Source organism: Atractosteus spatula, chromosome 28 (genome assembly GCF_055471065.1).
Source record: "Atractosteus spatula isolate fAtrSpa1 chromosome 28, fAtrSpa1.hap1, whole genome shotgun sequence".
NCBI classification, from domain to species: Eukaryota; Metazoa; Chordata; class Actinopteri; order Semionotiformes; family Lepisosteidae; genus Atractosteus; species Atractosteus spatula.
Window position 1 is genome coordinate 6,851,805 of NC_142733.1, and position 16,406 is coordinate 6,868,210.

The 16,406-nt window shown below is 40.5% G+C and overlaps 1 protein-coding gene across 1 annotated transcript; it reads right to left on the reverse strand.

Annotated features, from left to right (window-relative positions):
• Positions 1-218: 218 nt before the first annotated feature.
• nrtn (neurturin) lies at positions 219-5,101 on the reverse strand. The gene is made up of 2 exons (XM_088907905.1): positions 4,879-5,101; positions 219-749 (listed from the first exon to the last, which is right to left on the reverse strand). The coding sequence occupies exons 1-2, from the start codon at positions 5,078-5,080 to the stop codon at positions 316-318; spliced, it is 636 nt and encodes a 211-aa protein (XP_088764031.1). The 5' UTR covers positions 5,081-5,101; the 3' UTR covers positions 219-315.
• Positions 5,102-16,406: the final 11,305 nt, after the last annotated feature.

Here is a 16,406-nt window from a genome sequence, read left to right on the forward strand (position 1 = left end):
TGTCCTTCACCATTTCAAACATGCATGTGAATGCGTTGTGCTAACAAATGGGTGTTCTCAGGCCGATCGGACTTTCAGCCGGGATGAATGAAAAAGTGGGCGTTAAGGGGGGGCTGAAACAGGTGAAATCTGTGAGCTGGGTGTTCGAGAAGTAGATCGGTAAAAAAGAAATATAAATAAATCCAGCTTCTCCTCAGAGAGGTCCTCGGTTTCTCTTGTAGTCTTACACAAGGTTTGAGCAGCTTGTCCGGGGGTTGTCTACAGTACCTCTTGCTCCGTTCGGAGCGGGACGGGTCGGCCACCAGGGCGGCGGTGTCACACGCAGCCGCACTTCCTGGCCGACACCTCGCGGATGGTGTGGTACTTGTTGCCGTTGTCCAGGAAGGAGATGTCGTCGTCGTATTCGGTGGGGCGGCAGCAGGGCTTGTGTCGGGCCTTGCCCTTCTTCACGCGGCCCTGCTTCTTCATGTGCTCCAGCGTCAGGTCGTAGTTGCGCCGGGCCTCCTGGCACCTCCCGCTGCAGTACCTGAACAGCAGGATCTCGTCCCCCTCGTACCCGAGCCCCAGCTGGCTCACGCTCACCTCCAGCTCCTTCAGGGAGCACGGCTTCAGCAGCCCCTTTCTGGCTCTCTTAGTCCTCTTGCTGAGGCTGAGGTCCAGGCGCGAGTCCTCCTGCCCCGATCTGTCCACCAGGGCGCTGATCAGCTGCTTTACCTCCCCTTCTGTGTAGCTTTGCAACAGATACGAAACTGGGGAAACAAAAAGGGGGTTTCAGAAAGGCAATCCGTTTTGCGAGCAGCCATTTCTTAAAGCCCCTTTTTCCCTGATGTCCAATACAATCAACAACGTCACCCTGCACGCACATGAGCTAGGTCATTCTTGAGTCCTCTGAATGTCTTCAGATTTGATCTGATTTCTGTTGCTGCTTGGCTCACTAACATCATTGCACAGGGACTATTGTGAAATTGTACCCAATTCTATGCTGCGTATTGGACCTCCAGTTAGAACTAGAATCTCTGAGGTCTGGACCTGCAGCGTTCACACTGTGGCTCATCCTACAAGCGAAATAGGCTCTCCGTATTCACTTTAATTTTAACATAAGCATGTTACTTTGGGGAAAGTGCATGTTTTTGCCAAATTCAGGCCTTAATGTGGGTGAATAACATGTGAGCCACATACTGTATAAAACTATTACTATCTGTAATCATTCAGCATTTGTGGCTTTCGCTGGGTTCAGTTAACCTACCGTGAGAGTGCCAGGGATTTGTTGTGGCACTGAAACATAAACATTTGTTTCGCTGCCAAACATAAAATAAACATTTGTAAAAATTACAGAAATTTATTTTGGCACGCCCAGGCCTAATATCGTCCATTTACCTCCCATCACTCATCAAAACATAATTGATTTGGTCAGTCTGGAGAGTTTATTCTTCTTGCCAGGAAAATTGTGTTTATGAGCAGGCAAAATATTGGCACCGTAATTGAAAGGAAAAAACATCGGCAGTAACATTGTTTGGCTTGATTTCCTAATATGATTTCCTAATAAGAACAATCGTTATGGTAGCCATGAATTCATTAGCACTTTTCTGCTTGCTTCAAAAGCTGAAAAAACTATTTGCTGCAGTGAAAAGTATGAAGAAATATGAAAAAATGACCTGATATTCAGTAATATCTGCACATGCAGACTTAGTAGAACGTTCCACGAAACACTAAGGTATGCAACATGGTGTTTGTGTTTGATGGGTTACTTTGGGGCACTGGCACTATATAGTTAGCAACAGCTTATAATCTTGATAGTTTTTTATAAGCTGTTTAGCACATTAGGGGCATGAGTGAGAGAATATAAGCAAGACAGTTCACAAGCCTAATCCTTCCATTATCCATAATATTTCTAGGTATTACCATGAGTCCATAATCAAATTATTTCGTATATATTTATCTATAATTCAAGTATTTTTTAACAGGTCATGTCCAAGTTTCCAACACAGGATTTTACTATCACTATTAACTTTAAATCCTATATCCGCCTAGCTTCCTAGACTGTCAGAAGGAATTAAGAGGAAGAAAAAGAGAGATGCAAGTCCATTTTCAAAGATTAGATTTAAAATCAGTGGGTCCTAAACCTCTGTAAAAAGAGATGAAAAATGGTGCTGACAGATTTCACAACATATTATTAGCCATGTGCTGTTTGTTATTTCAATCTTCATAAAGTTAACCATAAACTATGGAATGGCTGAAGAACTAATAAATGACATGTTTGCAGCATTCACCCCAGGAAAACTGCTGTTTTTCTTTTTGGTTTGTCTTGGCACCAATGATCTGTGCCACCATCAGGAAGGACATGTGCAGGATACTCCCTAACGTAGCTACAGCACTACAGCTCACAGTTACGCATTTCTGCATTGACTTTGAAACTGAGCCGTTCAGACGTAGACTTTGCTATTAAAAGATTCAATTTATTTGCATCTTGACATTGGCTCTTTTCATTTAAAACAACTCTATAGATGTAAAAGTACCTTATTGTGGTACCAACACACTTTAAAAGTCTTTTTTTGCTTTGGAGTTTCCTAATGGATTAAATAATTCCTTAAATGCTCAATGTTTCAAATCAACTTGTTACATTCAGCTGGATAGTTTGTTACATTCAGCTCGATTAACAGTCCAGATGCTACATTAAACAGGCCTCAGTAAATAAACATTGCATCTAGGAAATACCTGTTACTCAAATGATTAAGTTGCAAATGCGCCTATGTGTTTACACACAGCATCTAAACACTGTTAATTGTGTGTGGTGACTAAGGCTGAAGGTATGCTTGGATGTGAACCAAATGGCCTGGCTCCTGTGAGGCACGAGTGTCCCCAAATCACATGGCTAAGGATTCCATCTTCCCAGATGGGGAAATTCATTAAGCTGCAACTTTTGCTTGACCCCTGAACCTTCTTCAGGAAATCTCATAGTGTCTGTTGCTCTAAGAGTTTCTTTTCCTTGAAAGTAATGGTGCTCCTTCCTCTCGGTGGAGGTGTTTGAATATACACAGCAGTGAACTGGCTTCCTTCACACTTTGCCCGCCACTGTGCTTCAGATGCCCAATCCTTGTTGCTCCTCACATGAGTAGGTAAAGGTGGCTCAGACTATGTGCCCATTTCTTGAGCCCACTCAGATGAGCCACACTATGTTTTGGGTCTATGATTTTGGAAAAAAATCATAGACCCATAAAAATCATTCGTGAAAACAAAGTGGACATACATTTAAGGAATGTCTCCTCTCTTTGTAACCATTCTTAATGTTCTGTATCTTCTTTGAGCTAATCGCAGGACTTGTTTCCTCTTTGGCCTGAGTTGGGTACAAACTCCTGTAACTGAGGTCTTTAAACTTTGCAGCACAGGCTGCTTTGACTCAAGCTCCTACTTAGCGTTCTGAACATTTATGTGCCCTTGGTAGTGGGAGAAACTTGTTTGTTCTTGACCTTCTCAGCATACAGATGTCTGTGTCACCTACGTGCATGGAGGGAAGCACAAGTGCGTTTAAGGCAGTATCTTATTCCAGCTGTGGCTTGTCTTGTACATGTTGATTTGTAAGTGAACTTTATGTAGAAGTTTTACTGACGTCTCTTTCATTTTATACTGAGGTCCACGTGGATTGAAACGTGTAAAACATGTTAAACAGGGGTGATGAGGCTCAAACATGAACTCAGGGAAACTTCTTATCTGTCCGCTTTGAATCTGCGGTCCTACATACTGAAGATTCTGGAAGATGGATGTAGTGAGGTGACACAGGAGTGATTCATGGAGTGAAAAGCATTTCTAGGAAATTTGTGTTTTCTGCATGTCAGTTCAATACTTTATTGCCGTAACGACCGGTTGCATGGAATTTGTATCCATGGAGTTGGCACTGTTGAACTTGAAATTGAGTGTAGCTTCAGACAAGTTCAGAAATGTGAAGTATTTCAGTTTTCTCCTGGTCTGTAACTTTTCAACTGGCTGTGGAGTGTCACCTGTAAAGTTGTTGGCGTTTCAGGAACTGTGGAATGTCACGAACATAAGTCATTTGGAAAATGTTTATGTACTTGTAGGCTTTTATCCTAAGCAGTATATAAGCAAAGCGACTCCTTGACAAAAAAGCAAACACTGATTTCCTTTCAACTTCTGGAGCCAAAAGGTGGCAAGGCCACTGCTGAATTGGCTACTTCAGAAACAGAACAGTGTTGGGTGATTAATTACAGCTGAGCTTGATTATGCTTATACTTGAGGATACCTCATGAGGTTTGTGTGTTTGGGTGGATTTTTGTTTTTCCTGCATAAAACAGATGTCCAGATTGAATCCTGTCTGCAGAAAAATGTATTTGCATTCTGCATTTGAAAAAAGTAGGTGTCCAAAAACAATAATCTTTCAGACATGTAGTTTTTCCTTCCTTGAAAGCATGGGCAGTCTTTTATACCCTGAACAAGGGGATATCTAACCCCTTTTCCTCAGACAAACAAATATATTCTCTGGGTGCCTGATCATTAAATAAAGCTCTTTCTATTTGAAGAAATGCTTCCATCCTGCGACATTTAATGTGTAATAAGCTCTCCTTGTACAGAATTTCCATTTCATTCAAAATAATCTGAAACAGAATTCAGTTTAAGAACACTTTATAGTGTAGCCTGTGAACTTCAAGCTCTTTAATTCATGCATGAAATTAATGTATGAGAGGGAATGCATGTAACTGTGTTTGAGGATACTGATTTTGAGACTGAAGTCTTAAAAAAATAATTCTTTGCAGTGTATTCTAAAATGTACGAAGAACTGTTCTATAGCTTTTATTTCCTGCCTTATTTCACTTAGCCCATAGCCAAAACCATCTATTTTTAGAAAGAAAAAGGTGGGTTGCTTACATTCTCTGAAGAGAGAAGGCTTGTCTGCAGCTCGGACTGCCCTGTGATGTCCTTTGAGCCGCGAGGAGGAGATTGTGGAGGATGAAGATGAAGGCCAGGCCCCAGGCCCCTCTCCTCCAGGAATCATGTTTCTACAGAGGAAGGCTGACAGTGCTGCACCACAGAGCATCAAGGCGATGGCTGCACACTTCCATAACTTCATCTTAGAATGAGTAAGAGCATTGAAACTCTGGAAGACAAGAGCATCACAGCAGCCTTCAGATTAAGTGGTTATTCATTTCAAAGAATCAGCACCAGCAGAAAAAGCGACAGTTGTTATGGACCGCTTGCTAGATGAGTGCTTCTATTTTATCGTGATGTTTATAGTATTCATCCATCCATTTTCTAACCACTTTTCCCTATTCAGGTCGCAGGAGAGGCAGAATCTGCATCAAGCGCAAGGTGGGATACACCATACATGATACGCCAGTCCATTGCAGGGAACCCACAGATACAGACACAAATGCACATTCTCACACCAGGGCCAGTTTTCCTAGAAGCCAATTAACCTACCAGTACGTCATTGAGCCATGGGAGGAAACTGAGCACCCATAGAAAATCCATGCGAACACATGGCGAAGATGTAAACTCCATGCAGATGGCACCCCAGCAATTGAACCCAGGACCCCAATGCTCTGAGGCTGCACATCGGCAATGCTAACCACTGTGCCACCTTGCCACCCTGCTGATATTGCTTATATTATGGGAAAAGTATTGAGGATGAAGGACAATCGTCAAATCTGCTATTTCTGATATGCTTCTTAATGCCATGCCTAATTTCAGTAAAGTTTACAAATATTTATAATACTGAAAAATGATTTTCATACTGTAAGTGTTGTTTGCACTCATAATTGCAATGCTGGTAGTGTTGTTTACATAACATAATTAAAGAGGATGCTAAACAGAACAAAGATGATGTTGGCAATGCTATCAGTCACCAGTAACCAGGTTTGTTTCTGGTATTTTGATTGTTTTCTGCTTGTATTATTTTCCAGGGTATCTTAAAAGCTTTTTTTTATGGCTGTGAGCGTAGGATAGTTTGGGGATTTTAACAACACAGATGAGAAATGTATTAGGGATGTTTCTAGTTCTTTTCTTCTCTCATTCCGGAGGAAGTTTCATGTTAACTAGCTCGTATCAGCAGTCCAGCCACCTTCAAGACATTTTTGAAAGTTAGTCAATATAGTATGCTTGTAAAGCAAAACATATGTCTTTACTACTTAAATAAAACAAGGCAACACATTCTATTTGAAAGGTGGACTTGGGTGTTGACATTAAAAGCCAGACAAAGAAAGTAACTGGAATCACAGCTTATGAAAGACATCCAATTTTCAGTGTTACTGGGAACATAAAAGAATATTGATGCCAAAAGGTTTGTTTACATTCTATTCTCCTTCAGTGTTTGCAGATGTGATGTGCTTTTGAAGGTGGACACGAGGGTAAAACCTCATGCTACATGTTAAAGGCTAAAGGGGTGGAAACACACAAAAGGTTTGTTTCTTCCTTGTAGAATTTAAATAGGCTTGGGGCGTTCCAGGAATGATCTCAGACTTTGCAACAATGCATTAGGATTGCCCTTATCCTTTATCTTATTGTGTACAGTCTCTCAAAAACAGCGGTATGGGTTTCGTGGGAACCCAGGCTGGCCTTGGTTTTTTAATCCATGTGTTCTGTGTTGTCATTTTTGACAGGCCTGGTCAGCCAAATTCCTGTGCAGGCTGCCTGATCCAGCAGTATTTCTTCCATTTTTCCAATAAACATTTGATTGTGTTGGTAGCTATAAAACCCTGTGTGGATTCTCTTGAACTGTAATTATTTTAACTTGTTTTTAAATATAATAAAATTCTGTTCTTTGGGAATACAGTGGTGGATCAGTGAATATAGTGCACAAGGAAATCTGCACAATACTGTCCTGCTTTGCAACCATTGAAATGACGCGATCAGGCGACTGAGAACATCTACGCCTTTTTTTAATTACTCAATGGGCATTTATACTTCACTTGTTCCATAACCATGAGCTTTTAAACTTTAAATTTGACCACCTGCCGTTTTTACTTTTGTGTAAAGAGGGGGACGTGGTGAAAATGCAATTTAAATGTGTCATGTTCGGCGTCACCACAGAGAATTAGTTTTTCCCACTTGGCTGGCTCTGTGTGTAGCTTTGCCTGAAGTGACTGAAATGGAGTCTGGAAGGTCAAAACAAAAGTCCATTTCCCTCTGTGCTTCCGTGCTGGAATTTACCTGCGTGTTAGGTTTCTGACAGATGAAGAGGAAGCACGTGTTGTGGTTACTCATCAAGGTGCGTTGCTCTAGGTGATGTCATTCTTTGGTGAGAAGAAACGCATTTGCTAGTCTTCATTAAAGGGCATTTACTGTACATATGAGCCTGTTTACCCCTCTACAGACTCTTAAAGCATGCTTTACAAACACAACAGCTTTGTCATATTAAACTATCACATGCTCAAAGGAATGAGATGAAACAAAAAAATTAAATGCATGAGCTGTGCTAATGATTTTGGTCACTGCCTTCGAGATGCTTTGCAATCTTTTTACCACAGTATGTTTTCACAGTACTGAAAAAGGTAAAATAATCCCATCTCCAAGCAAGCAGTGAAACCACACCTATTTGCTGACTTAAGGCGTTGGGCCTCTCACAGATTTTCCATGTGTGTTGTTCTGTTTCGGTCTAGCCTTCTCTCAGGAATTGTTACAGTTAGTTTAAGAGCGCTCTTGATATTTTTTCAGTATTGTTTTAATTTCTTGTTCTTTAAAACCTGTAGAAACATTAGAACATTTTTGAAGAGGGGATACAAAATACTTTTTCCAGAGCAGGAAACAGTAAACTGACAGTGACTGAGGACAAATCCAGATAGTCTCCAAAGTGTTTTGCCAGACTGTGGTCTAATGTAATGTCTTCTTTAGATTGTAGACTTGTGGTAAGAAAATCGGTGCTCCTCTCTGAAAAGCACCGTCTGAAATTAGGATCTCTTTTCAGGTAGCAGTAAACAAGCCTACTGTATGTGCTTTTTGTTTAGTATCTCATGAAAAACAATAAAAGTACAATGATGGTTTGCTACGCTAAAAATACCTATTTCCTGTATTTATATTTTGTTAGGATCAGTCGGGTACTGAAACTTTAGAATACCATCGCCAGTATAAGGGACACTCACAGTAAATATTTGATACCCTATAGATTGCTTTCAGCTGAATCAATGTTGCCATGTGATTTCAGATCCATACTCTGGCATATTATCGGCGATCCACATTGGTAAACTTCCAGACTGTGGGATATGTCAGTTTTCTGGTGGCTGGAATTTTGACCATACTTCCAAAGTAGTGAACACGTGGCGCTGTTGTTTTTGACTGGCAAAGTGTTTATTCAGTTGCAGTAAATGTTAGTCAAGGCCAAAACAATATACTATGATCAAGTAGGTTCTTATAGAGTGTATTATTTCACAAGAGTCCAACACCTCTGTGTTCGTCTGGTGTGGGCCCATCATGTCTTATAGCAATTGTAAGTTGCAAGCCTCAGGTGTTCTGGCACTTGTTTTTTACAAAATTTCTTACGCCTACCTGTCCATGAGTTAGGAAGCTGTGATATTTATATGATATGGCTAAAAGAAAGCACTATTAAAATTTTTGGCTTTTATTGTCTTTGGCTGTGCTGTGACATTAAATAATAGTTACACGGCTTGCAACACATTCCTGCACTCCCATAATTTCTATTTTTTAAATACATTCCCAAACAGTAGCGATGTTTTGAGGACCTGTGGTTATATCAGATAGACATGGATGTAGACCCATTATAAGCAATTTCCACTACTTTTATTCAGACTTTTTAACAGCGTGACTCTTCGTTCCAATACAGTGGCACAGTGAGTTTCACAGATTCTCTTCATTATTATAAAAGGTAAAACGGAGTATTATTAGTGGATATAAGCTCATGTGTTGAACATTGCATGACCAAAAACAGCAGATGGTTATAAGAGAAATTTGAATTTTAGCCATTTATTGGAACAATAAAAAGATCCTCATTCAAATGCAGTATGCCTTTTATGGGGTATTAATTTGAAGCAATGGCTTCAGTATCCATTATTAACATTGCCTGCTGAGCTCAATAATATACACATCTAGTAGGGCCCCATTGCAGCTGTTAGTCAAATGTCTGGGATCGAGCATATGGAAAAACTGTGTCCACAGAACCACAGAATGGTTAGATAAAAATCCTCTGCTGCCACACACAACTCGCTCCATGAAACCACACGTAATGTTACTCACCCTCTGTTATTTCCTACTGCCATCCATCAGGCATTTTGTTCTTTTACTAATGGTTTTGACTTTTTTCTAACTGGACTATTTCACAATTATGAGTATTACCGGTATTGAAATTCTATCTAGTAGTTCGCATGTGAAGCCACTTTTTGGGGGGCTTTTCATTGTAAACATCATTGCGAATGTGTCTAAAAATGACTTTGTTCTTTCGTGCTTTGGACTTGATGTCTACATGCCCTAAACAATGGATGGGAACGGGCTTAAAGGAATTTCATCCCGTCTGTATCCTGACCACAAGCGAAGGGAGATTTACCATGAAGCACATGTCATCAGAATGGGGAATGGGAGGCCATTGTTGATGGAATTGTTAAAGAGGGAGTCTGCCGCAGCACTGAATGTTTTTATTATTAATGTGAAAAAGAGCCATTGTACTACAAATTCGGCTATATATATTCCAACAATTGCTGAAGAATATTGTTCTGTCTTAGTGCCTTTTTAGTCTATATATAGCACAACTGGAATCTTCCCCATTGCAGGCAGACACTGGGGTCTTTCTTTCCCTTCTTCTCATTTGTTTGTCTGATTTATAGGCTGGACAAATTACAGTTTTGGAATATGATAGGTCAGGGCAAAACTATTCGAAGTCCTCAAAATCTTTTAAAGGGGAAGACAATGAGGAAACACTCAACAAAACTCTTTTTGTACTGGGCTTAGAAATCAAGACAAGGCACCTCAAACTGGGGATGACAACTAGTCAGATCTGGGAAGCTTCCTACTGGCGTTATTGGGATTGATTGTGGGCCACACTTGCTGGGATAGATTCCCATGTTCTCAGCCTTTAATTGTCTTTTAATAAGTTACAAATGACAACAAAATCTGGTTGTTGAGTATTTAGTTCCAGCTGAAATTAATTAATGCAAATATTTCATTTCTATATATGTACATTGTTTTTTTTTTATATACATTAAGGAATATTTTTGGAATGTGAACTGACAATAGTCTTTCCACTTATGGGTCCAGATCTGTAACAACTCCACCATAATGCAATCCTGGCACTCGACACCCTGCAGTCCCTGTTCCATAGTGACACCCCTCCACCATCCCTGATGGGTTCAACACTGCCAATCTTTGTTTTATTATAGGACACTTCCTCATCGATCGAAACCAAGCAAGTTAAAGCCATTCAGACTAGTTAATATCTATTATTGCAGTTGCCCAACCCTTGAGTTCAGAGAACATCCGATTCTCATTCTAATTTAGTAATTTGCACTGTACCAAAACTCTCATTTTCCCTCTTGTGTTTTCACAATTATGAAATGATTTTCATTGCTATGATGGTGACCCTTTGTAGCCAAATCAGAAGATGCGATCTTCACAATGTGACCTCCTCCTGTCGTGTCCAACAACACAACTCCTCAATGTGTTTGGGCTGCTGGGATTGACATCCTATTGGTCCTGCTTATCTTGTTAACTACTATATTAGGGTAAATAGGATGATCAAGCAATTATGCTCTGTTAAGGTGCAAATACTGGGTGATTTTCCAGACCTCAGGAATCAAACAAACAAAGGTTTTACATATAATTTAATAGGAATTTAATTTTGGTTGATCTACTTTCACCGTGAAAACATTTTTTTTAATTAAATATGTTTCGCAAAGAGACAGAATGGGTTTACTGAATTATAAAAGGAAGCTGATAACTTGCATCTTATGCGAAGAGTCTTGGGCAGCGGCATAGGACTGGCTACGTCAAGCCTAAAGGTTGCTTGACCTTCTGGTTGGAAATGACCCTTTAATTGACCCTAAGCTTTACACTAAAAAGATACCAGATTGTTTACATGGAGATGAACCATTCGGATTCAGGGAGACACCAGCTCAGACAGACATTCAGTTCCTCTCCTCCCCGGATGCTTTTTGTCCTTGTGACTATTCTCAAACAATTATGGCCAAATGATTCATACTTCATTGAATCTGTTGAGTCGTTTTCCGTCATAATCATTACAAATGTGGTGTCAAAAGGTCACAGATTTTTTAAAATTCAATCATTTTTTTCTCCTTCAATTAACTGGAACAAGAAAAGGAAATGCCACTTCAGATTGTTCATGTCTGTGCTGTAGCATGCTCTTCAAATTTGATATGTTTGACCGCTGCCCTGTCTTTGACCCAGCTGGGAGACCTTTATCATGAAGTGAACGGCCCTTTTGTGATCATATACATCAGCCAACAAGCTATTGTCAGCAAGAAGACCCAGCCCAGTACATCTCAGCACAGACCCCTGCTGTGTACAACACACACTTAATGAATTTGTGTTCACAGGAAGCTTTAAATATGCATCTTTAAAATGTCATGTCTTATGTATGGTATTTCCCACCAAAAGGAAAAGAATTGCTAAACACGGGGGTATTTATAGACTATATTAAACAAATATCTTATCGCCACTTCAAAAACAGTCAGACAGGCGTTTCACCTTCTTGGCCACAATGAGAGCCACTTCAGTCTTTTTCCTCCATATTGTTTCTCAGGCTGATATTAAAAACACTGAAATATTCCACGTATCATACTTCCCATCTGTTAGCAGGTATAGTCTTGTTAGTTTAGTTGTCTGGCCAGAGTCCTGACTCAATTAGCAAATGCTAGAAAAAAGTGATGCCATTATTAGCCTACAATGTTTACAGCTGTCTGAATAGTCCAGCATTGTCAGGTATAGCTTACTAGTGCTCTTAGGAGCCCTGCATGTTTTCTCTTTAAAGGATGTTTCAAATTATTGTTTTAATAACAGATGTTTTAAGTATTTTTGAGGATCCTCCTAGACAGGGCAGAAAAAAATACATCTCTGAGTCATTTGCTCCTTTATCACCAATTCTGACATTCTCTCCAAGGGAGCGCCTGCAGTACAGTATGTCTGAGCTAACGTAGATGAGTTATGTAAAATTGTGTCAACTGAACAGGAGAGCCGAGCTCCTCCGCAAGAGTTTTCTTACTCCCTGACTTCATCTTTCCTGCAGGGGGCACTGTCATCAATGACCACAGTGGAATAGCACTCAACTCTTAACTGTAAAAAGAACACAAAAATAAAAGGAAATCCCTCCTGTCTGATTCTTATTATTAGTCATTTACTATTTAAGCACAGTACAAAATTGCATAGACAACAGACATAGATAAATATCACATGATAAAAAAGGAGGTACCTACTAGTTTATCAAGATGCGCTGATGGCAGATTTCTTAAAGGGCCTTTTTTTGCAGGATTAAGTGCCAAAGCCAAGAAAATAGCCAGAAAAAAAACTACGAAGTAATGGGAACACGCTCCCGAGATCAGTAGTGGATTACTGCTAATACCTCCCAGTTTATCTCGCGTCACGTGGGCCTGACTTACTCAGCCTCCCAGACCGAGGGTGTAGGCAGGCTAGTGAGGTTAATCTGGTGGCTCCCTCAGAGCTCATCTTTGGATTCTTGGCACTGCTAAAGACAACCGCACATCTCGCTGGGCATGGGGGCCATGTGCTTTGTGTTCCTGGCACGGGGTCTCGTTTCCATGGAGTCCAGCGCCTGCGACTGGCCTTTCTTTTGATGACTTTTTTTTTATTATTATTATTGCACTGGACATACAGTGCAGGAGGCTGAACTCACTTTTGATCTGTACCCTACAATCGGGTTCCAATCCTGATGGAAAAAAATCTCTTTACCACCTCCATTCAGAAATATAGTTGTCATTCTTCCTTTGATGGAGTGACTATCTCTAGACCATAGACTGACAGGCTTGTGGCCAAGAGCCAACAAAATAAAAAGAACATAAAACTCGAATTATATTAATGCGTTTCTGCCTTTATGATAGTTTACAGAACACATCTGTACACGGAACACATTCAGTGAAGCTCAGTGTGACACAAACTCATATTAAACACTACTTAATCAGCTCTGGAACTTTTTCACCTCCATTTTGTGCTAACTGTGAAACATTTCCACAGCGGGCATTCAATTGCTGGTTCCAAAACAGCCGTGTGAGAAACGGCATGGTGCAATAGCTGTATGTATCTGGATGTCGTTAAGAGTTGAGGGCAAGGAAGCTGCTGTCAGGAGATGTCCCAGGAGAGTCGTTGTTCAGGTGAAAGGTGAACAGCCCCCTACCGGGGCTTTCGTTAGCAAACACGCTCTCACTGTGATGTTGGCGTGCATGCACAGTTCCGAGTTCACTGTCCAGGTGAAGACACTCCAGTGACCTTGAAATATTCACTTCACAGACTAAAGAACCATTTGGCTCAAAGCCTTAGATCTTCAGTTCTTTCTTTACATAGATACAGTATAGGTAGATGGATAAATTACAGATTTGAAATTGAATTAGCTCTTTGTCCATTTGCATGCTTTTGGAGATGAACCTGTCATACAACAGCAGGAGAGAGAACATGGATTCCAGCTTTGGCTTTACATGCACAAAACGATAGTTCTGACACTTGTAGCTCCGCGACTGAATGAAGAACTAATATTCTTACCCATAATTCACTGCAACTGCTCTGCCACTGCAAAGCAGGTTGCTCACTCTGTTAGATAATTGTTATGCAAAACCATGCTGAAAATGTTTTGAAATGTTAAAATGACTTTGAAGAATTTGCTGCAGGGTATTGCCTTATGTGTTGTCTTCATGACCTTCAGCAGGCAGCAAGGCGTATCTGTGCATACTCTTATAAAGGAATCTGCTTTTGAAGACAGCACACCAGAAAAGAGGTGCTAAACAGAGCAGCCCAGCATGACAAATTGGCATATGCGTGTGGTTATGGAGAAATCCACTACCAGCTGCAGAGATGTGCTTTTTTCAGTTCCCCTTCCTTTCCTAATTTCTTGGAAATTGTGACAGAGACCAATACCCAGCATATCTGCAAATAAAAAGCTGGAATATTCTTCCTTGATTCCATATATTAATAATGACTTCTGCATCAGGGGTTAAAGATTTCTTGCCAAACCACAGGTTTAGATTTTCAGCCAACACTAATATTTTTTCCTCCTGCTGCAAAAAAATTGCATAGCTCCATTCACAATATTAAAAAAAAGAATACCGACTGACTACAGACAGGCAGGTGGAGGGATATGAGAGTTCTGAACAGAGAAAACTGTCACACTATTTATTTCAAAGTGCAGTGAGCAACAGAATGCCTTTATCAGAAACACCTTTAGTTAGTCACTCACATACAGTATGTTAATCTAATCCCAGCAGGTGTTCGGGTTCTAGTGTATTAAAGTGCCCTAATGCATTCATTCTGTACTACTGCTGTATATAACAATCCACTGAGTAAAAAAAAGTAATGACATTCAACACAGTATAGTAATTGTAAGATCTCTATTTGTGACAGAGTTGCTAGAAAAAAAATAATATATATACAGTACACAGATGTATTTCATGCAAGAGTTCAGCTTTAAAATCCATGCCAGGATATGTGTTTAATTAAGGCTGGGCTAATTAACAGCTTTATTTCTTGTTATTCAAGTTGCTCACAAAAATTAAAAAAAGATGGTCTTCACGAATTAGGACAGCTTTCCAAGAAAGTGCTATTTTGGTTGGTAATCTAATGTCTTTATTCCGTTTTTTTTATTTCTAACTTGGATTGATGGATTTGGAGCTGACGTAGTGTGATGGAGACTGTAGCCTCTGTTTATCTGTGTTTATCCGAACTGAGCAACAGTTTTGAGTAGTAATTGCAGGTGTTCATTTATTACTAAAGGCAGCAAGGACTGCACTCTGTTTTTTGGATACTTTCTGAGTTGCATCATTCTGAGGTTAAAATATCATTTTAAATGATCATACATTATAAAATGTCCAAGAAAAAAAACCAACAAAAATTCATATGAATATTGAGGTGAAATGGCAGGATGTGTTTATCAAAAATAAAATCCATAGCACTCTTGGTTTATGGAGTATTGTGGTTTGTCTTGTAAACAGATTTTGGATGCATGTAGTTCACTAGTTCAGAAACATGCAATACTGCCAGGAAATCTGCTTTTTAAACACACACAATGAAGTGCAAGATAGAGAATGTCATGTTAGGAACGTCTTTGCTAAACACGTACTGAAAAATATTCTGCAGTGTTGTAGCAAGAGCAGGAAATGAATATCCAGGGCTCTAGAATAGCTCCTTTATTAGAACCCCTCTAAGCGGAATGTGTGATTAATCCCATTGTCTAAATGGTGTTGGTCACCAAAGCAATTGGTGACTTGACTTCTGCCCTAAACTCCTAAACTGCTGCCAGCACTGGGTGAGGACAAGTTATCCTAAGGATCTCTGGCATGCATGCCACCAGCAGAGACTGTGGGCAATGGGCTTTTGGCATCAGAGTGGATTCCACTGATGGCACCCAAGCTCCACTCTAGGCATTCCAGCAGTGCGCTGTGAAGGAAGCCCTTGGCGTGATGTATTTGTCTCGCAGGACAACGTGACTGCGGGTCTGCACATTGTCTTTGTTCCTCCCACCCAGGCTGGCCAGGGGGGTGGGTGGGTGGGTGGGGAGGAGGGCTCAGCAGTAAAACTGTTTGAATATCAGATGGCAATTCCAAATTCAGGGAGATAAAAAGAGAATGGATAACAATCCGTTATTCAAACAGAATTTTCCTAAAAAAGAGATTCCTACGCGTATTGCTACACCATGTATACAGAGCACACCCAGCACACCACAGTCATGCGGCATGTTTCCCCCATGTCTTCCATATGGTCTCCTCCTGCTTTAGCCTGCCAGTCCGCTGTAATGATTAATAAACCTTTCTCCTAGACTGGATACTGCTCTCCGCAGGGATTCCAAAGCAGAGCTTGGCAGACTTGTTTTCTGAGCTCAGATCTGAACTCTCCTCCTGGTGGCGTGCGGAATTTAAAAAGGCTTGTTTCCAATGGGGGCATGTTGAGTAAAGGAGGGGGGGAAGGTCGACATACCTGACAAAACATCTGTTTGATTGTTTTGAGGTGCCTAAAGCCCTTCAGAAGCGCAAGGGCAGGAAATGCAACTTGATAAAGCTTAGTTCATGGATGGAAGAAGTACTTTTACACAGAGGGTTGTAGGAGACTGGAACAAGCTGCCATTTCCTGTTGTTGAAATTGACACCCAGTCAAGGAACATCTGGATGAGATCCTCAGGACAATTATGTACCAGCCAGCAAACAAGCTAGATGTGCAGAATAGCCAACTCTTGTTTTTAACCTTTCTTGTGTTCTGATGTTTGTAGTGCAGAGACTGGTTCT

Excerpts from the sequence above, each read along its gene's own strand:
- nrtn (XM_088907905.1), bottom strand. The coding sequence starts at position 5,080 with ATGAAGTTATGGAAGTGTGCAGCCATCGCCTTGATGCTCTGTGGTGCA. Across the intron at positions 750-4,878 it reads GCCTTCTCTCTTCAGAGAAT|TTTCGTATCTGTTGCAAAGC; the intron begins GTAAGCAACCCA and ends TTGTTTCCCCAG.